The 21,755-nt window shown below is 37.2% G+C and overlaps 1 protein-coding gene across 3 annotated transcripts in view; it reads left to right on the forward strand.

Annotated features, from left to right (window-relative positions):
* Positions 1-21,755, forward strand: part of LPP (LIM domain containing preferred translocation partner in lipoma) — a 640,196-nt gene that overhangs the window by 204,551 nt on the left and 413,890 nt on the right. For all 3 annotated transcript variants that reach the window (XM_054700434.1, XM_054700432.1, XM_054700433.1), the window contains exon 5: positions 11,615-11,816. In XM_054700434.1, the coding sequence (XP_054556409.1) occupies positions 11,624-11,816 (193 nt within the window). In that variant the 5' untranslated portion in view covers positions 11,615-11,623. The remainder of the gene's footprint in view (positions 1-11,614; positions 11,817-21,755) is intronic.

The following is a 21,755-nucleotide window of genomic DNA, read 5'->3' on the forward strand; positions in this document are numbered from 1 at the left end:
TATTAGCCAATGATAACATTCTTCAGTACTGATTTTTTTTTTTTTTGCATGGTGGTCTATAATTGATAAAAATGCAGAAGACATACCACCAATACTCTCACTGAGCGAAATGTAAAAGGGAATAACATCCACCAATGTCATTCTGAAACTGATCTCAAATAGCCTGACTCGTTTTCACTCTGCTGCTATTGGTCAGTGCTTCTACAGAGTTCATCTCTGTTTCAAAATCTAGAGATAAAAGTGGAACAACTTCCAACATGATTTACGAAAAGGTCACCAGTTGAAATGGTTTCAATTGTTTTGCTATTAAATGTGAAATTGCAAAACTAGCTTCTCTTACATAATTTGAAGTTATAACACATTCTAATGAGAAGCCTGTCTGTTTTTCATACCATTTCAAACACTGAGAAATTTCTTCAGGCTCTTGGATTGGTGTTAAATAAAAATTATTCTTTCAAAGCATATAAAGCATAAAGTCAAATCTCTTTGTTTTCTAAAATTGTATCTCTTAGTTCTTGAAGGTTGAAATGTTTATCTTACCTCCCTTTCCTTTTATTTTTCCAGTATCTGATTATTTTAATCTAATTTAACAGTCTTTTATTTATTTTAACCTTAGAATAAAATAATTTGAGCTTAACAGAAATTTAATTATGTAATTAGAGAAACAGTGATTAAATTGGAAACTTTATGATGCTCTCCAAATTCAGTAATAATAATAATTTAAATTTTAGTGTCCAAAATCAATCCAAAGGCTTTAAGGTAGTTTACAATCATTAGCTGTGGCGATACCATACAAACAGCATAGGTGACAGGGTGTGGGAGCAGTATGATGTCTAGAAGGCCGAGGTGTAGTAGTTAAATCTTTGTCTTGTTGCTATGATTATCCTTGGCAGGTAATGTGGTCTGATTAAACAGTTTCAGCATGTCATGTATAGTATTGTCACATGTAAATATGACCTGAGATTTATCAATAGAGTAGTTATTCACTGAAGACAAAATTGAATATTTTTACTTTTTTAATGTTATAACCAAAAATAACTGTCTATTTTATGAGAATATCAAAATGAATTTGCAATAAAAGAAAAATGGAAACAAAATTATTAAAAATTTAAATCAAGGAAGCTATCCCTCAAGTGTCAGTAAATTTCTGTGGCCTGTCTAAAGGGCACAACAGGCTTGTAAACAGATAACCGAAACACAATGCTAATGTGTTGTGATACGAGTTTGAACAAGCTGCTGAGGGAATTCAGACAAGCAAGCAACACTTAACTGTGGACCCATCCACTGAGCTGTGGGTTTAGAATAGGGAGTTTCTGGACACCATCAAAGAGATTTCTAGGTTTCATTTGAGATTATATTGGTGATTTTTCCCATTGTCACATTTTCATCTAGTGAGGAATAACAAATAAACCAGGATTTCAAAACTCTTATGATACAAGTCCTCAGAATCTAGTCTTTATAAATCCAGATTTCCACTTTTAAAAGTAGCTTTCCAGGTGTTGTTTGCCTCTTTCTCTTGGCCTTACACAGAAAAGCAGTTTGCTGGCATCAGAGGAGTGAGTGCTCAGCCTCCGTATGGCCACACTCTGCAAGCCCAGCCTAGACTAGCCTACTGTTATAGAATATAAAATGTTGTTTTAAGGGGGATGGGAGATTTGGAGATCATTTTTACATTTATTATTTTAGAGGTGGAGAAGTTGAGAACTAGAGAGGGAAAACATTTTCTTTGCCACAAACCAAGAAGAACTTTTGCTATTAAATGTGACCTAGATTACAACAGGGAGGTCCAGTGACTTCTAATTTTCAGTGGCATGTTCTGACTCTTTTGGAAGAGGGATTCTTTACTTTTATGTCGGTTTCTGTGCCTTTTAACCACTCTTTCTAGTTATCACTCAACAGTCAGTGGAGTTACCAGCATGTCTAATGAAATTTATCTACTGCAAATGCCTTTTGGAAGCAGAATGACTAGGTTTTAATACATCTTCATTATTTACTCACTGCTGTCTTATCTTGGATAGTTTCTTCAGCTTCTCTAAATCTTGATATTTGAATGTTGAAAACTGAAGAAACAATTCGTTTCCTAAGATTTCTGGGACTCTGTGTGACCTGTTGGTCACTGAATAGCCTGTTCTGGCCATCAACTATGCTTTTTTTTTCTCCATGATTACTAGGGGTTCTGTGAAGACCAGTTAGGAATTTGTTTAATTCCATTCTCTCCCTTACCTTGTCCTGAGAGTCCTAGTGCTCCATCCTGGAGTATCCTGATTTGAATCCACCCTGATATGCCCTTCTGGCTTTCCTCTGACTTCCATTATTTCCCTGTCAGAATTGATTGTTGTCTTTCCATGTGATTTTGTGAATTTGAAGAGAATGTCTCATATGGAAAGATGTCTCTGTTTTGCCTTACTTCTTTATCAGAGTCAAATGTTCATTTATGGATCTGATGCCTCTTCCTTGCTGTTTCTTGGTTTATCTGGGATCTACAAATGCAATGGGGTTTTTCTTGTCATCAACAATGTTGCCAGCTATAAGAATTACACCTGCTTTAATTTGTATTCATACTAAATCTGTGCAAGGTGGGTTGGCATTTAACATGTTGATTCCTACCCTACTTTCCTTCACTTTACTCTCTCTGGTTCGTAGAACTCCAAGGAATTAAGAGAATTTTGTACAATGAAATATAACCAAAAAGCAAATCTAAAAAAAACCCTTAAGATCCCTCCATTTAGAGCCTTGTTGGAGGAATTACTGAAGGTGAGAGTTGGAAGGAATGATAGCAGGTATCTAATCTTTAGTTTACACAAAGGACAACAATGAGTCCCAAAGAAGTTAAGGATTGAAGTCAGAACATCAATTTTTGATTGTGTTTGAAATTACTCCCAGGTCTTTGCATCTAGGTCCAGTGCTTATTCCAGTATTTCCAACTGTCTCTCAGATAGCCTATATAAAGGTTTGGCATTTCTGTAGAGTGGTTTTTCTAGTCACCCCTTCCGAGTAGTGCCAGCTGTCCATGCGGAGAGTGAGGCAGTCAGCCAGTGCTGGGCCAGAGCTGCCGGTAAGAAGAAGTTGAGTGAATACATTGACATTTCAGTCCAAGGCAAATCCTGATTTACCCTTCCGGCTTTCCTCTGACCTGATACTTCAGAGGAAGAGTGATTACATTTGCTGTTCAACTAACAATTGTGTGTAATTTTCAGCCCGCCTTACTTATTCTTTAACGTTGTCTTCCCACGCTTCCATCACATGTCACAGCATATCTGCTTTGTAATTACACTGGTAGGGACTTACCTACACCGTTTGGAAAAAGGTTTGCTTAAAGTACTTATTTACTTGTGCATAATAAATCTTGATTGATACCTTGGTAATCTCTGAGATCAATCTAAGATTCCCTCCCACAATGGGAGGATTGAAAAGTCAGGAAAACGGGTGACAAAAAAAGAAGAGATAAAAAGAGCACTGTGCTTCCCCACTGATGAGCTAAGAGGAGAATTATAGATGATGTACAATCTCCAATGACTGAGTTTTGCTTGTTTTTGACTAGCTTTACTGTCAGGGACTTTCATAGAATTAGGAGTTTGTGAGTACAGTTGTCAGTAGTACTCATTTAATCCTGTCACCTTATTTTCCGAGGAGGATACTATGATCCCAGAGAGAGCAAAGGTTGCACTCTGAGTTCATGGCAGGACTAAGACTGGGAGCTGGGTCTAAATTCAGAAGATGAGGTATTCTCCAGCTGAATACTGAGATGTGGAAAGGACTGATTAGCTGTAGCCTAGAGAAGGAAGTACCTTGTTCCATTTTAGGAAAGATCATTTACAAAGCAGTTTCAATATTCTAGAAAGACAGTTTTATATAAAGAGGAAAGTGAATGAAATACCTTCATAGTATCAGGGAAGTATTATTTAAATCTTAATTGTTTATTTAAATGCAAAAAAAAAAAAATACTGCTAAGGGATATGATTCCTAAGCTCTAGTTTGGGATCATCTGCTTCTGGATTATAAGTCACATAGAACATCAGTCTAAATTTTTCTGCCATTAGGATAGCAATGTTAATACCTGTCTCTTCCCTTAGTATCATTCATTTCTTCAGCAAACGTTGACCGAGAGCCAGGTCTTGGGTTAGTTGTCAAGGGCAATTTAGGGTCTAATAAACATGATTTAGAGATTAGTGTAAGAGTTTTAAATCAGTTATTTTCTTTTTGAAAAAAAATTTTAGTAAGCTCATATTGATTTACATCACTGTGTGATTCAGAAGTATAGGATCCCAACATTTCAGATGTATGTTACGCACCAGACCTACCACCAAGGTACTCATGGTCCTCCACTGCAGTTCATTGTGCTTCCTTTCCTCTTACTCCCCCTCCCCCAAACCTCAGTAGCCTCAGTTTTATAGTCAGATTTCTAGGTTTTTTTTTTTTTCTACTAAGAAATTATTTTCAACCCATGAATGAGAATATATACATAAAGATCCCCTCAGTAGTCTTATGTACAGAAAGTTTTGAAACCACTACTTTTAGCTTACAGCACTCAGTGTTAAGATAATACCATGTATTGGTTGGTTGTTTTTCAATTTTGATGATGTATGTAATTGTTTAAAGAAGAGTAGAATATTGATTAAAATAAGAAAATCTTGGACACATACTAGTTAGTTCTGTCTTTAAGAATGATGATGACTTGGCATTTATGTGCTCTTTTTTTAGAGAGGACTAGTAGCTTTTTTTTTTTTTTTTTAAAAGATTTATTTATTTATTTATACAAGCACTGGTTACAGTCAGAAGCACGGGAGGGTGAGATAATTCACCAGAGCCAGAGTGGGGAACAGAACAGGCAGACCAACGAAATACACTGCTGAGGGGAGCAGCAGGAGAGGTCTGCGCGCCATGTGGGACCCTTGCCCGGCAGCCAGGGATCGAACCGGCGCTGCAGAGGCTGCGGGCAGCTTCGCAACACAGCACTCAACCGCTGCACCACCAGTGAGGCCCATAGGCCTAGTAATTTTTTTAATGTCACTTTATCTTTGCCCCTAAATTTCATCCCCCTACATAGAAATGTTCTTGGTAATCTTATGGTCTTGTGTGGATGTGAGTTAGTTTGGTCAGACTATTTGCTTCATCATTTTATGATCATGTGGTTCATGATGGTTAGGTTTGAATAGAGCAGACATCATGGCAGCTAAGATCCTGGAGCTAGGAATGGAGCAAATAGATAGGAACAAAATATATTGTGTCCATGTGACAACTTTCTTTGGCTTGTAGTGTTTTCTTTTCTCTAGCACCATGCTGGACTAGGCTTGGGGTTGGAGACCTGTGTATAAATTTCAATTTTGCTTTTTATTAACTGTATATCCTTGAACAAGTTACTTAACTTTTATAGCCTTACTTTCCATTATTTGTGGAGAATGATAACCCTACCTCATAGAGTGGAGTGATTGTGTGGTCATTTGGAAATTGCTTGGAATATGATAAGTCCTCAATAAACAGTTGCTATTTATTGTCTCTGTGGTTTTCTTGTACTTGCTGAACAACTATGATAAAAACATAGAAGAGCAATTGCAAGGGTAATCAGTGAAACTTTTAGGTTCTTAATGACTTTGCATTTGATAATAGTTCTTAAAAGACCAGTGCTTAGGGACCAGCAGCTTTCTGACTCTTTTGGGCCTTAAGTATCTTGCTTAAAGAAGGACCATTTGTCTTGTTTTCCTTTCTTCTGATGGTGTTTGTATATTTTCAGAGCCTCTGTGGGGATCTTCCCTTTCACTTCTTGCTTTCACGATGATTATAAGTTTAGAGTGAAACTGATCTAGTACTAGAGGAAGTAAAGCAGGGTAAGTTTTGGTCCAGCAAAACCAGCTTTCACCACTGCTCAGCTCTGTGTTTACATTGGGTCTCTCTGAGAAACTGAGAAACCCCAACCAATATGTTTTAGTTCAGCCATTCACTAAACTAAACTTGTGAGGTTTCCGCAAACCCATTTATCAAAGTGAATGACTGTAATTTACTTTTCGTGAAGGAAAGTACTATAGAATATTAGAGTTGGTTGGGACTTTACAGACATTCATTTTACAAATGAGTATAGTCTCGTTAAAGGTCACACTGGTAAAGCTGAGTGTAGGAGTGAAGCCGTAGAGACCTAAGTCCATAATATTGTATTTATTGTCATCTTAAAATCCATCCTTCGGGCCTCCCTGGTGGCACAGGTAGTTGAGCGCCGCACTGTGAATCTGTCCACAGCCTCTGCAGTGCCAGTTCGATCCCGGCCAGCTGGGGAGAATCTTGAATGGTGAAGCAGACCTCTCCTGTCTCGCCTGCTGCTCCCCTCAGCAGTGTATTTCTTCAGTCTGCCTGTTCTGTTCCCGCTCTGTCTTCAGTGAATCCTCTCACCCTCCCACACATCTGGCCTGTACCCCGGTTCTTGTATAAAAATAAATAAATATTTTAAAAAAATCCATCCTTCGTGGATTCATTTTCTTATATAGAACTTTAACTCCTGTTAAGGTCTGCTTAAAGATAAAAGTTTTAGCTTCTAGTTTCTCTACATTTTGATCTGTAGAAAGCCCATTTTCTCTTTTAAACTTTCCCCCTAAATATTCTTTTCCCCAGAGTCCCTCATTGAAGTGTAACTGGTCTGCTTCCTGTCCCACCGAAGTGCCTGCTTCTTCCCTGAACTCACAGTGATTTGAGACTTTATCCTTATTGCTCTCTCTTTCAGAGCCACTCAGCTTTCAAAGTACTTAGTGAGGGCACCTCTGCTAAACCTTTGCTAGCTCCTGTGACATACCTCAGTACCGTATGCTCTCTCTTTTTGCAGATATAAATATATCTTCCTCAGGTAGGTTTCAAGCTCCTTGTGTACAAGATGAGAATATGATTCATTGATACTCCAGTGTCAGGCCAATAAGTTCATTCATTTTTTATAGTAACCAATTTTTTATTGAGGACCTACCATGTGTTAGGTTCTGGGGTTGTAATTGATAATTACGTCTGCTCTTAAGGATTCAAGTGCTTAATTAGGGATACAGCAAGTAGAAAGGCAGACATCATCAGTTTCATGATGGCAATATTCCGTGTGCTGTGGAAATCCAATAAAAAGTACATAACTTTAAATGGAGGATAGAGAATTGTGTTTCTGAGGACTATTAGAAGTGATGCACAAGATTTAAATGATTCATAGTAGATGAGACATCATTTTTAATCAAGAGGTACCTTGGTTGAAAAGGAGCAGAGAGAGATAAAACCTGAGGGAGTGGATGAATTTCTAACATATTGTAAATGCTGAAAACAACCTCAAAAGAAGCAAAAAGGTATTGTAATGATTATATAAGTTATTGGAAATATGAGTAAGATATTTAAAGAAGGTATCACATTTATATGAATTTATACTGAATTATAGTAAATCTTTAAAGATTGGATAATTCTAGTCTTATCATTAAATTAATTCAAGCAATTGAAAGGGCTACATAGCCCTAATATAAAATGTAAAAATGACAAGAGATACAACACTACAGAATGATCCTATTTTTAATTATATGTGTGAAACTTCTAAATAAATAGCATATTTAATTCCTAAGTATATCAAAACCCTGCAACTGTCACTATGTTGTATACTTCTTTAGAAATGCAAAGATGGTTCAATATCTGAAGCCCTATAATTGTGTTCCATTGCCTTCCCAAATTATGGAAGAGGGAAAGAGATGATTATATTAAATGGAAGTTAGAAGAGAAAATAGATTTTAGAAAGGGATCAGTAGCTAAGGAAATCATCATTCATTCATTCAATGTATAATATATTTTTCTAATAATTTATTACAAAAACATACTGCTGATGTAGTAAGACCACTCAGGAACTTCTAGTTTATTGGGGGAGTTAGATAGGTGAGTAAGTAGCACCTGTATAGATTATTACAAGTATGAAAGAAGTGCTAGAAGAGTACAGGTATTAAGCATAATGGGAGCTGGGAAAATGTCCACAGAGTATGGGACCTTTGACCTGGTTTAAGGTAATAAAAACAGGGTTTGGTAGAAATTGAAGGTAATAAAAGGGCATTGTAGATGTGGGTATGGCATGAACAAGGGTTCAGGATGATTAAAATTCATTATAAATCTTGGGTATCATTAGACCACTGTTGACATGGAATAATAGTAAGAGAAGATGCTGTCAAGGTCATTTGTAACAGGTACTTGGACATGACTCAGGATGTGGATCCAGAGGTGCCTCTTGGGGAGGGCAGTGTCAGTGTATTATATGGAACTGGGAATAATGGGTCAGATAATGGAATTAGTGATTTGGTGTGGATGACTGTTTCATGTGTCATACTCTCAGAGAAGTGTCCCATTCTTTTCTACCTATGTCATATCTAAAAACGTTAGGATTCCACAGCAAATTGGCAAGGTGGAATTGCTCTGGAAATGGGCATCATTGTGTTAGGAATCACTACTGTCTACAAGAACCCATTTTTTTTCAAGTTCTATTTTGGAATAACTTGAGATTTACAGGAAAGTTATAAGGGTAAGAATTGCTTTTGTAAAAATGTATAAATACAATTTATACTACAAATGTACATAGTGTATTAAAATTTTCAAACCTCTATTTTTTTGAACTTGTTCCTTTCACTTACTTTCTCTTTAGTCATGTTGAAAGCAGAACACTTTTCGGCCTCCTTGGTGGTGCAAGGGTTTAAGTCTCAGCACTATGAAGCTATGAGCAGTCACTAAAGCACTAGTTAGATCTCTGGCCAGGGAGCTGACCCCCATGGCACAGCAGACCTCTCTTGTCTCTCCTGCTACTCCTCTCAGCAGTGTATTTCAGTAGTTCTGCCTGTCCTGCTCCCCACTCCATCTCTGGTCAGTCCTCTCACCTCTCCCCTCTCCTCTGGCCTACACCCCAGCTCTTGTATGCATAAATGAATAACTGAGGAAAAAAAAAGAAAGCAGAACTCTTACCTCCTTTTAGTGAAAGTCTGAGGCACAACTAAAAAAAATATATAATGTCTCTTTCAATCCTGAGAGATGGGTTTGGTTTGGGTATTTATTTTAAATCTTCTCAAATGCTTCTAAATATCCAGCCATGCTTAAGACCCATCAGCAAATCAGACATTCTTGGAATTCTTGGTTGGTTTTATCTATTGGTATTGTTCTGGGCCTAAGTGGTGATTTAAGGATATAAAATATGGTCACTACTCTTTCAAGGAACTTGCATTTAGCAAGTATATTACATATACACACATATATTACACATATATGTATATACATGCATATACATATATATATATACACACATATATATACACATACATACACACATTGCAACTAGAATGAAAAGCCAATGTCATCACTGGCTTTAGTAAAAGAAACCACCTGATTCTCAATTTATAGTCCTCATTGATTTTTGAATCTTTCTTTGAGAAAACTGTGCCTCCAACAATATTCCTTTCCTCATTTTGTATAGCATTTTACAATTTATAAAACACTTTAATATTATCAGTTGTCATAAAAACTCTGACTTAAGGAGGAAAGGGCTTTTGTCTTAGTTTTGAGGGTTTGGGAGGTACCTGAGGCACTGGGTGATAGGATGGGGTCTGCTCAATGTCATGTCACTCCTCTTGCTGCGAGCTCATGCTACTTGGGCACTCCTGTGCCTGTTCTCTCCCCATTCACTCTATTATTTATTGCCATGCTGCTTGCTGAGGCCTTTTTTTTTCTGAATTTCCAGTGCTCTTTGTCTTTACAGACATCTGGGGGTAATCATGCATCCCTCTCAATTAATTCAGTTCAATTAATAAATTACTGAGTAGATTTGGGGCTGGGAATGGGTGTGGGGTGCTTCCGGGCCTCCCTGAGCTGGAGAGCTCTTGCAATCAGGCTTGGAGAGTCCTCCTCAATAGCAGTCTGTGAGGCTCAATCCCAGCCCGCAGGCTGCCTGGAGTGAATGACTTACCCTGAAGTGCAAGACCTCATTTTTCTTTACTCACATGGTGTACTGTGATTTAATGAGAACAGTACCTGGGCTGGGTTGGGCTGGTTTATCCCTACTCCTCCTCAAGTTTTTTTTAAAGGTTCAATATAAAATCAGCTCAGCATCGCTCCTGATAGAGCATATATTTGCTATGTGGGGCAGAACTGTGCATTACAGGTGTTGCATATTCTAGCTCTGGCCACTGAATGCCAGTAAATTTCCTAGGCATTATGACAATGAGCCAAGTCCAGATGCTCTTAGATGAGGGGCAGAACTCCTCTTGTCAGGATGGTAATTTTATTTATTTATTGTTTATTTATTTATAAATTAACTTTTCATCAAAGTGCAATTTATTAGATTTTGCTCCTAGTCACATATTGACATATGCATGACACAATAGCTAAAACCTTTATTTTTCCTTATTTTTTTAAAAAAGGATTTTATTTATTTATGCATACAAGAACTGGGGTACAGACCAGAGGAGTGGGGGGAGAGAGGATTCACCAGAGACAGAGTGGGGAGCAGAACAGACAGATTGACTGAAATACACTGCGAGGGGAAGCAGTGGGCGACACAGGAGAGGTTTGCTGCACCATGTGGGTAGCTCCCTCGGTGGGGATCAAACTTGTGCTGCAGTGGCTGTGGATTGCTTCATAGGTTGCACCTTAACCCCTTGTGCCACCAGGGAGGTCCACCTTAATTTTTGTTTTATTGAAGAAGTACCATCATTTTACCTCTTCATTAATATTTTGACAATATAGGATTTTTTTCCCTTAGGTGGTTATTGTTGCTCATCCACCGCCAAAGCACCCATTGTCCTCCACCATAGTGTGTTGTTCTCTCATGCCCTTCATCCCTTCATTTTAAAGTGCCCTGCCCTGCATTCTCTATGATCTTGTTTCAAGAATAAACTTTTGGTGGCTTCTTAATGCCTAAGGAATAAATTCAGCACTCTCAAACTTGAACGCAAAGTTGTGTGTGCTTTTTGGCTCCTTTTCACATTTTATTTCTTTTGCAAGCTACTTTTCCTTATTTCCCCTTCAGCCACACTAAGCATAAGTGCTATGCATGTTCTGCTTGTACAGCTTTGCTACAGCAGTTCAGGACTGGCCTCTACTTACACTCATGCCCAACCCGAAGCTCTTCCTTTGTATTGCTCTTAGCAAAGAGCAATAAATAAATAAATAAATAAATAAATAAATAAATAAATAAATAAATCTTATTTTTTCCTGCATCCTGTCAACACTTTTTTAGACCCCATTTAGATAACTATCACCTCATTTAGGTAACAAATCACCTTTTAATTGGTGTGTTTAATAGATTATTAATAAACCTACAGCTTTTCTCTAACCTTACTGATACAAGATTCTCCTACCATTTAAATTCCTTCATTTAAGTATCATTTCTTACTCATGTCTATTTCCTAAAAAAATGCTAGCCTAAAATAGGAGACTGTTGGAAGAAAAATTTCAAAACTAGTTGTTAGAAATGTTCAGTTTTTCTCCTGCTACTTCTCTTCCTTCTTTCTCTTTCTTTTTTCATCTTCTCAGAGAGATTTTTCAAGAAGACCCTAAATATAGAATAAAATGAAATAAGAATACAAAATTGTTTCCATTTTCATGCATCTATTAAAATAATTGCATTTGTTTCTTTTAATTCTAGATCCCAACAATGTCTCACCCATCTTGGCTGCCACCCAAAAGCACTGGTGAACCCCTTGGCCATGTGTCTGCACGGATGGAGACCACCCATTCCTTTGGGACCCCTAGCATTTCAGTGTCTACACAACAGCCACCCAAGAAGTTTGCGCCAGTTGTTGCTCCAAAGCCTAAGTACAACCCATACAAACAGCCTGGAGGTGAAGGTAAGTGAGATTTCAGAGTTGGATGTCCATGTGGGAGAGTTCAATATAATAAAAGTCATTTATGGTACAATATATCTGAAAAAGGTAGCTCAATAACTTGTAGTGGTGATCATAGGACTAAAGGACTTCTAGGAAACATCTTGATCATCCCTTCTTTCAGCGATCAGGACATTGAGAACTCTTTTTTTTTTTTTTTAAACACCACCTTTTTTTTTTTTTTTAAGATTTATTTATTTATACAAGCACTGGGTACAGTCAGAAGTGCGGGGTGGAGCGGGGGCAGTGTATGTGTGAGAGAATTCACCAGAGCCAGAGCAGGGAGCAGGAGAGGCAGACAGACCCAAGTACACTGCTGAGGGGAGCAGTGGGCGTGGCAGGAGAGGTCTGTGCGCCATGTGGGACCCTCGCCAGTGGCTGGGGATCAAACCAGCGCTGCAGAGGTTGCGGGCAGCTTTGCAGCCCAGCGCTCAACCACTGCGCCACCAGGGAGGCCTGACATTGAGAACTCTTAAGAGTTATAATGCTATGGGTAAGTAGTGAACTAGGATTTGAGCTGAAACTAGAACACTGGTTTCTTCCTGCATAGTGCAGAGCCCTTCAACTGCCTTCAACTCTATACCCATCACATTGTCTTGTTAATGTGTATATAGTCATGAGTCACTTAACAGCAGTCAGTCAACAATAGACATATATGAGAGAGGTCCCAATAGCCTGTACCATATAGCCTACGTGTGTAGTAGGCTGTACCATCAAGGGTTGTGTAATTGCATTCTACGTATGGCCTTCAAACAATCACAAACTTGGCCAACCTATCACCTCTGTAAGCAACCATGACTGTGTACCATCCAAGAGTCCCACTCTCTTGATACTGCTAAGCAGTGGTCTGATGAAAGACCCATAGAAAATTCAATTAATAATGCCCCTAGAATTTTCTTGCCTTTTCAGGCTATTTTTTTCCCCTAGCTTGCTATAGGATAAAATTGTGTGAAGATCTCTATGAGATCTGCATTTGTTGAAGATCACAGTCAAGTTTCACTGAAGCCAGGTTAAAGTGGTTTTAATAGCAGTACATTTGCTTTATATTAACAGGACGTCAAAGATCTGCATGAGTTCAGCATCTCAGGTGTTTGCATGGACACACTCATGTACTGAACCCCTCAGGCAGCATAAAGAGAACTGTACTGTCAGGTTGAATAGGGTCTCCATATTTTTACCAATGTCAGCTCATCCAAATTCATGAAATAATAAATTATAATTTACAAACAAGATCTTTAGACTTCTGATTGCTGAAAGAGAAAAGACAGTAAAGGAGATTCAACATCCCTTTCTCTATTTTCTCCTCATGTCTTACTTGAAAAAATGACCTTACCCTCTACATGTTTCTCATTGTTACTTGGATTATTTTAGTGTGTTTCAATAATTTTCTATGACAATATTTTGCATTTTGATGGAGTTGTTTCTCTTTTCATTTTAGTCCTTCCCTGCCTTAGTGAATACTTCACTAGTTTATTATTATTTTAGGACAGAAGCCTATTCCACATGGCCAGGGTCTATATGGTAGTTGGGTGCAGAGGCAGGTGGTAGGGAAGATAGACATTGGCATAAATAACTGAGCTGTGGCTGTGAGGTTTTGGGTGTCCTTTCTTCAGAAAGAGCTATAACAAAGCCATCAGAAAGCTGCTGTGAAAAAACAATAAATGAAGCCCTTGGTGTTCTGCAAATCTCCATGGCAATGCCGGAAGTTTTATTGCCCTTGAAGGAGATTGTATCTTTATAGTTAATTAGAGATTTAGTGCAACTGGTTTTCTTTGGCTCATCATTCCTTGGTGATTGCAGGACTCAGAAATGGGATCTGGAAGAGAATCCCTCTTCACAAGGATAAGAGGAGATATGAGTTGGTTCCTCATTTGCTTTCTCTGTTTCTCCTCTTGTGTACTTATTAGGGGAATTGTGGTTTTGTCTCCTATTTTGGAGAGAGCGAAAAAGGACTTCTCTTTAGTACAAAGGGCATAAAGATTCCCTCACAGAGTAGGATGCAATGTAGTAGGTATGGCTGTCTATAAGTGCTCCAGGATCAGGTTGGGGGCAGGCTTCCTATATAACCAGGCTAATAAGTGGAACCTATGAGAGGGAGACAGAAGCACATAATGGTCTCCCTTTAGTCCTGTGCACTCTGGGTACTATGAACTACTATGAATTAGCCCTCCCTGCATTGAAATGCCTCCCTTTTTCACTATACAATGTGAGGTTCACCCACTGTCTCTTATTCTCCAGGCATACTGGCATTGTCTCTGATACTCTGTAGCGTTTTGTTCAACTCTGTGCTTTCTTAACGTGCCATCACATACCTTTTTATTACCTGTCAAAATCCTATTTATATCAACTTCTCCAAAATATCTTGGCATGGTCTAAATCATTAGTAATCACTCCCTTCCCTGGGTTTCCACATACATCATAGTCTAGCACTGTCAGATTTCTGTTTCTTTTGTTGTACTGCTTCTGCTGCTAGTGGGTAATTGTCGCACATGTAGTCAGTGTGTGGCCTGTGCCTTTCCATTATCATTTTATTGCCTTCTCTTACAAACCTATCAAGTCAGTGTTTTTTTTTTTTTTTTTCCACATAAAGAAATGGAAACTTAGTGAGAAGAGGTGACATTTCTATGGCTTTGTGGCTAATATGTTTCCGAAGTGAGACTGTTGTCCTTGAGCAGCATGCCATGCTGCTAGACCTTCTATTCATGGCGTCTGTGGCACTCAGGCCCCATATGATGGTGATACGTCCCTCTTCCTTATAAGAATGTAAGCTTTGTTTCCCCATTTAGGCAAGAAGGCTTGGTTTCTCACTCATCCTTATGTTCCTCTTGGCTCTTATTATGCTACTGTGTTTTTAGTAGGAATGATTGTGTATGGTCAAATGTATGTCTGTATGTTCTTAAGTATATATATATTTGGATGGATGGCGGATGGCTGGATGGGTGAGTGCACTGCTCAGTAATTCTTGCAATAAACAGTTTGGAATATGGCACCCTCATTTGAAGAAACTCAGTCTCATTTAATTTCTGAAGTCTTGATTCTTTCTTGCAATTCTGCCAATCTCTCTTTTTTTTAATATAACCTTTTTTAAATACGTGAAAGAAGACATTTCCCTTGCATATATACATTTTAAAGACAAATATAGGGAAAGGTTTATGGATATTCAGACTTCTTTTTTAAATGAAGCTACATCTCTTCATTTCTTATATATTATGACAGGATATTTGTTAGAAGTGTAAGATCTGCTTTACTTTATATTTAATTTAAATGTGACTGTATTCTCTGGTACTCTAAACATTTTTATAATTCATGTTACTTTGTTTAAGTTTGTATACATTTTTATTTTATACTCATTTTCTTTTTTGTCCATTTAGAATGTTTTATACCATTAGGGAATCCTGAGATCTAGGTTACAGTGTTATTCACTGGCAAATTGATGATGACAGTGTCTCGTGCCTCAGCTCATGCTATTATTTCCCTTTAGCAAACATGTTCCCTCAATTGCTGGCCCATAATGTCTCTTTATTCATAGTTTAATTCAGATCCTGACCTTTACGAAGCTTAACAGCAAAGACAAACAGTGATAATCAAAAGCAGAGTCCACCTTTTTCTGGCATAAATGTGAGAACTGCAGTGCAGAGAGTGTAACTTTTTAATTTTTTTTAATTGAAGTAACACTGCATTATAACATTACAAAAACAATAGGTTTGCATCATTGTATAGTAACGTGTATACTACATTAAGTTTGCTGTTAAAATCAAATTCTTGGGGTCTCTCTGGTGGCCCCAGGTTTAAGTCTCAGCACAATCAAGCTGTCACCAGCCACTATATCACGAGTTCGATCCATGGCCAGGGAGGTGACCCACATGGTGCAGCAGACCTCTCATATCTTGCCAGCTGCTCCCCTCAGCAGTGTATTTCAGTAGATCTGCCTTTACTGCTCCCCACTGTGTCTCTGGTGAATCCTCTCACTCCCCCCGCCCTCCCATACCAGTGGCCTGCATCCCAGCTCTTGTATGCATAAATAAATAAATCTTTAAAAAAATAAAATCAAATTCTATCCCTCACCCTGCAAGTGTCCCCTTTTACCAGTTTCCCTACTCCCTTCCCCACATCCCTTCTGGCAACCACTAATTGGGCTTATAGTCCAAAAGTTTATTTTTTTTAATTTAGTTTATCAGTTTGTTTCTTTATATACCTCATATCTGTGAAATCAGATGGTAGTCTTTTTCCTCTGTTTGGCATATTACTCTCTAGGTTCATCCATGTTGTTGCAAATGCAGGATTCCATCTTTTTTTTTTTTTTTTTTTTACAGCTGAATAGTATTCTATTTTGTATATATACCACACATTCCCACTGATAGAGGACTGTAGAGTGAAAGCTCTTTGCTCAGAGATGCATAGTCATCTCAGGGCCAGTTGGCACTAGGTGTCAGGTCCCCTCTGTTAAGTTAGAATTATCTAGAGAGAACTCTAGTAAGAACTGCTTTTCACTGAACTGTATGTCAATATGCCTTTAATACAATTCTTATCAGAATTTGCCTTTGAGTAGGTTTTCTTGCATATGAATCTATCTGCTTCAGTAGACTTGGGACTTTTGGAGGTAGGGGCCACCTTATTGATGCCTCTGCTCCCAATAGCACCCAGCAGTAGACCTATCCCATTGTAGGTTCTCAATAATGTGTGATGCAGAGTTAAACTACAGCAACATAAAACAGGTTCTAACTCATCAACTACCGATTGACTTTATGGGTCTGCAGCTTAACCTGCATGTTTGAATTGCTTTTACCCTCCTTTATCATTGCCTGAACATTTGAGTCCAGGAGTTGTTTAACCACTGCTATCTTGATGCTACTGATTACTTTTTTTCACCTTGATATTATGTCTATAGTCTCTGGGATTTGATTTCTCTATATTAATTTGACTGTGAGGTGGAATGGTATCCACATGTTTTTCACATCAACTTATATTTATGGGATACTATATGTAACAATTTTCTTATACACGGTTTTTTGCTAATAACCTTTCTCTAAGGGGCTTTGGCACTCTTTAAAGTGAGGTGTGCTTGTTCCCAGTTAGTAGCTCTTTAGGCCTTAGGAAACTTTCCTTTGACTACATTGTTCTCACCTTTTCACTAATTTTTTTGTTAACAATTTTTGTTTCATCAGTTGTCTTGGAGTCTTCCTGCACTTTCGAAAGCCTTTTTGTATCCTGTACTTTATACTTATGAGCTCATTTTTAAAAAATAAGTTTTGTTTCATTACAATTTTTACCATGTTAAGTATATCATTTTTTGTGGGATGGTTTTATTATGTATATGTGATTTTTCCCATCACCTTCTACCCTAGAATTGATGAGAGCAACTAAAGAAATGTGATATTTTTTTGGTCTCTGAAGTATTGACTGATAGTTTTCTTTACTTTATAATTTGGGTATTTTTTCAACTTCAGATTTCCAAAAGAAGAAAAAATAAACACTAACACCTTATACTTTGATGGCAGAACAGGGTATAGATCTTTCTTTTTCTGCTCTTGGTAGATACCAAAGTAGGTGGGCATTCCTTTTGTAATGATGCATTATTTTCTTGAGATAGCTTTGTAATTTCCTTGTTATTACAACTTTGAGAGTTATGAATTCTCTCTCAGTAGTTTGACTAAATTAAATTTGATAATATTTTCCAACACTGTGTGATTTCTCATATGTGGTACATAAAGAAACAAAACAATTAAGTGAATTAAATAAAAACAATCCTAAACTTTCAGACCGTAAAGCCAAATTAATGGTTCTCAGAAGAGAAGTGGGGAATGGGAAGGAGTGGGTAAATTGGCGAAAAGGGACCAATTGTATGGTGGAGGTTAGCGCTGGACTTTTGGAGGTTAATTTCATGTAGCATATGCAAACTTTGATGAATACTGATGCATAGCTGAGATTTGTGTTATAGTGCAATGTTACTTCAATTAAAGAATACACTAGATTTTCATATAGGGATGATATGTAAAATTTATGTTTGTGCAGCTGGAGTTACCTTGTGGCTTGGAGTTGATTTTCTCCATTCTCTGAAGTTTCTTTTAAAAACAGTTTTTATATAACATATGAAAGTAGTGAATTGATAGGGTACAAATTCATGGTGATGCTTTCAAATAAAATTCACTTATATTTGTATAATCTTTGATGGCTTGTTCAATACATCCATATTTACTGTCTTTTAATTTTCAGAAGAGATTCTGACTGTTGCTGTCTGAATTAGGTAGAACAGATGCTATTGGGATTTTACTGAGTGGCAAACTAATAGAAGTGGAATAACCTATTCAATAAGCATGCAACTAGGAAAATAGTAGAGTTAGGCTCTTCTCTTCATCTCTAAGGCCCTTCAGATTAGAAATGGTTCTATTTATTGGATGTTGGGCTAGTGTAGCCCTGCCTTTCTAACCTCATTATTTTATTGCTTGAAATTGATAGTTTGCTTGAAATTAATTTCACAAACTTTTCCAAAATATATTGCCTTATACTTGTTTATATAATATCAATAAGGTCTCTCTTTTGAAGCTTTGCCTATATTACTTAGATTTGTAAAGTTCTATCAGCATAGGTGAAATAGGTTATGTTAATGAAGGTCATAGACCTGATTTTTTTTTTTTTTTTGCTATATCTCTCTATGCTTTCTGTTACCCCGAGGTTATTAATCCATTCAATAGAGAGGGAATAATTATAAATGATTGTTAATTTGGTAGACATATGAACTGGAACAAAACACCATAAATCACAACTGAGTTTCCCATGATGGAGAAGACAGCCAAGCTTCTTTCCCCTCTGCTTTCATGCCAGAACCATTCTTCATGCACTGATGGGAGAGTCACAGAGCAACAGAGCTAGATAAGACTTTGAAGTTAATCTTGTCCATTTCTTTCTTTTGTAAGATGTGAAAATTCAGACTGAGAGGGAAGAGAATGGCTTTCCCAAGATTACCAGCAAGTTTTGGACTGAACTCTGTCCAAAAACCAGGTTGCCAATTGTATTGTTTACACAGTATCACAACCACTCACATTGGGAAAGACAAGACTGGGGCTTGGTTTCTAGTCATCGATGAGTCCCTGATTATTGACAGTTGATGAAGAACTAGGCTTTAATGATGTGAAGGATGTAATCTGTTAGGCAGGATACATTTGTTTTCTCAATAGAAAGCTAAAATGTGAGGGAAGTGGAGGCTAGGTAGCCTATATATATGACAGTATATTTAAAAGAATAATTTAGAATAGATTTTCCTTACTGCGTTTTATGGTGAACATATAGGTCATTTTGTGTTTCATCTCTTCATAGTAGTGAAAGCTTTCTCTTTTAAAGATGGAATAATCAGTGTTAGAAAATGTATGAGGGCTGATCGTGAATCCTGCATGGTGATATCTAAATATTTAGACTCATAGTGTTCTCTCCTGTCTATGGAGTCCTGTCATCTCTGTTCCCTGTTGTGAAAGGTAAATCTGACTGTGACTTTAGGGGGGCACAGAAGGGAAGCATCTTTATAGGTAGCCCTGCCAGTCCTGTGAAGTTGCCAGCAATCACAGACGAGCAATTGCCACTTCCCAGACTTTTGTTATAGTTAAGCATGGTCTGTCACGAGGACAATCACAAATTCACCAGGAATTCTAATGAGACTCGAGTTTGAGTGGCATGCCCCTCTTCTGGTTCAGGGTAAGCACCTTGAGCCTCGTTTATCACTGTGGAGTCTAGGGCATGAGTTTTAATTTTCATAGCCCCAGGGGGAAAAACGTCCAAGCTGTTCATTCATTAAAGGGTCAGATAATAACTGTGTTAATTTGATTTTTAGGTTACATCCTCCTGAAAAGAACTTTTATTTTATTTTTTTGGAGGGGTGGTATCAGATCTTACGGGATTGTTATAGGCCTTCTTGAAACTCAGAAGAACCAAGGTTCAGTGCTCACTTGGTGGTCAGAGACTTTGACTTCAGGCCTCAGTTACACTATTTGACCTTGCGTATGACACTTTCCTGTTTCACTTTTCCCTTATTTACAAAATTAGCTGGTAATATGTATTGTTTTAGAAGATTGTTTTGAGGATCAAATATAATAATGAGTGTGAAAATGTTTAATAACCCATAAAATACCTTGCAACGTTAACAAACTGCTATTGTGTACTTATTTAACAATCATTTACTGAAATAGGTTTTGTACCAAACAGTCTTCTAGGAACTGAATTATAGCAGCTGTTAAAAGATAGTAATCTCTGATCTCCTGGAATGTATTTCTTGTTAAATAAACATAATTAATTATATTTCTTTAATAGTAATATTGATAACTTTAAAATAGCATTCAATAAATGCATAATCTTACATGTGGAATAATTATTATAAATGATAATCCTATAGTATAATGCTAGGAAATATATAGTAATACAATTATTACTAACAGTAGTATTCATAATATATTGATCAACATTATTGCCATCTAATAACAATGATGGGAATTATAGAGCCTTCTTATTACAGTAAGTATAAAATCTAGAACTAGATGAGTCTTAAAATAGATCTAATACTATCTCTTCTTTTTTTTTTCTAGTCAGAAATAGTTAATTCACTAACATTTCTAGAAAATTTAATCATTGACCAAGGAATGCTATAAACTAACAAATAAAAATTGGTGAATGCAAACAGGGGTTGTTACCACTGTTTTGATGATTCAGGGAGGTCAGATGACTTATTCAATATTACAGAAAAGTAACTGGCAAGGCAGAGTCTTGGTTTTACCAGTTCCTTCCAAGGAAGCCAAAGTTCTGTACCACCAATATGTTTTGGGTGACCTGTTTAGAAGTTACAGTGATAGAATTAATATATTTACATAAAGTAGATTAGATTTTTTAGAAAAAGAAGTTCATGTACTTTTGACAGCATCTCTTATTTTGTAACCTTTCAGCTTAATTAACTGCTGAAGTGAATACCTTAATAGAGTTATAGATTCCACATCCTTGTCTGACTTCAAAAACAGTAAATAATACATTGTCATGTTGTGTGGTACTCTTCTTTATTTTAAATTATTTAAATATATAATACTACTGTCATTCCTTGGTTTTAATCTATGCAATACTAAGTTTATTTTTTGTGAAGAAAAATAGATGTCGAACCATATAAGACATCACAACACAGGTAGGAGAACAGCTGAAAAAAATCACATTCTGGCGAGGATGTAGAGAAACTGAAACTGTCAAATATTGCTGATAAGAATGTGTACAATAATATAACCACGCTGGAAAATAATTTGACAGTTTTCTACCAAAGGGAATATATACTAACCTTATGATTCGGCAGTTGTACCTCTTGGACATTTAATTCAGAGACATGAAAAATTTTGTTCATAGAAAAATCTGTGCATGAATGTTCATAGCACCTTTTTTCATACTGGCAAAATACTGGGAGCAACCAGAATGTTCTTCAGTCGGTAAATGCTTAAACATAACCCTGATATCTTCATACAATGGGATAACACTACTTATCAGTACAAAGGAATGAATGACTGATCCAAGAAACATCCTGGATTGGCCTCAAGGGTATTGTGCTTAATGAAAAAAGAAAAAGTCAATCTCAAAAGGTTCCATAGACTTTACAATTCTATGTATAAAACATTCTTTAAATGATAAAATTCTAGAGATGGAGAACATATTAGTGGTTGCTAGGGGACAGGAATGAGGGAATGGAATGGGGTCAGGAATGGGTGTTCATCAGGGATAAACCACATGGAGTCAACTGTGGTGGTGATGGTGCTGGTGGTGGTGGTGGTTACATAAATCTACATATGGTATAAAATTTCAGAGTACTATAAACACACAAATATGGAGGCAGGTTAAAAAATGGTTCAAATTGTATAAGGGCTACTTAAGAGCAACATAACAATGTCT

Source organism: Talpa occidentalis, unplaced genomic scaffold (genome assembly GCF_014898055.3).
Source record: "Talpa occidentalis isolate TD23 unplaced genomic scaffold, MPIMG_talOcc4v2.1 talOcc4.4, whole genome shotgun sequence".
NCBI lineage: Eukaryota > Metazoa > Chordata > Mammalia > Eulipotyphla > Talpidae > Talpa > Talpa occidentalis.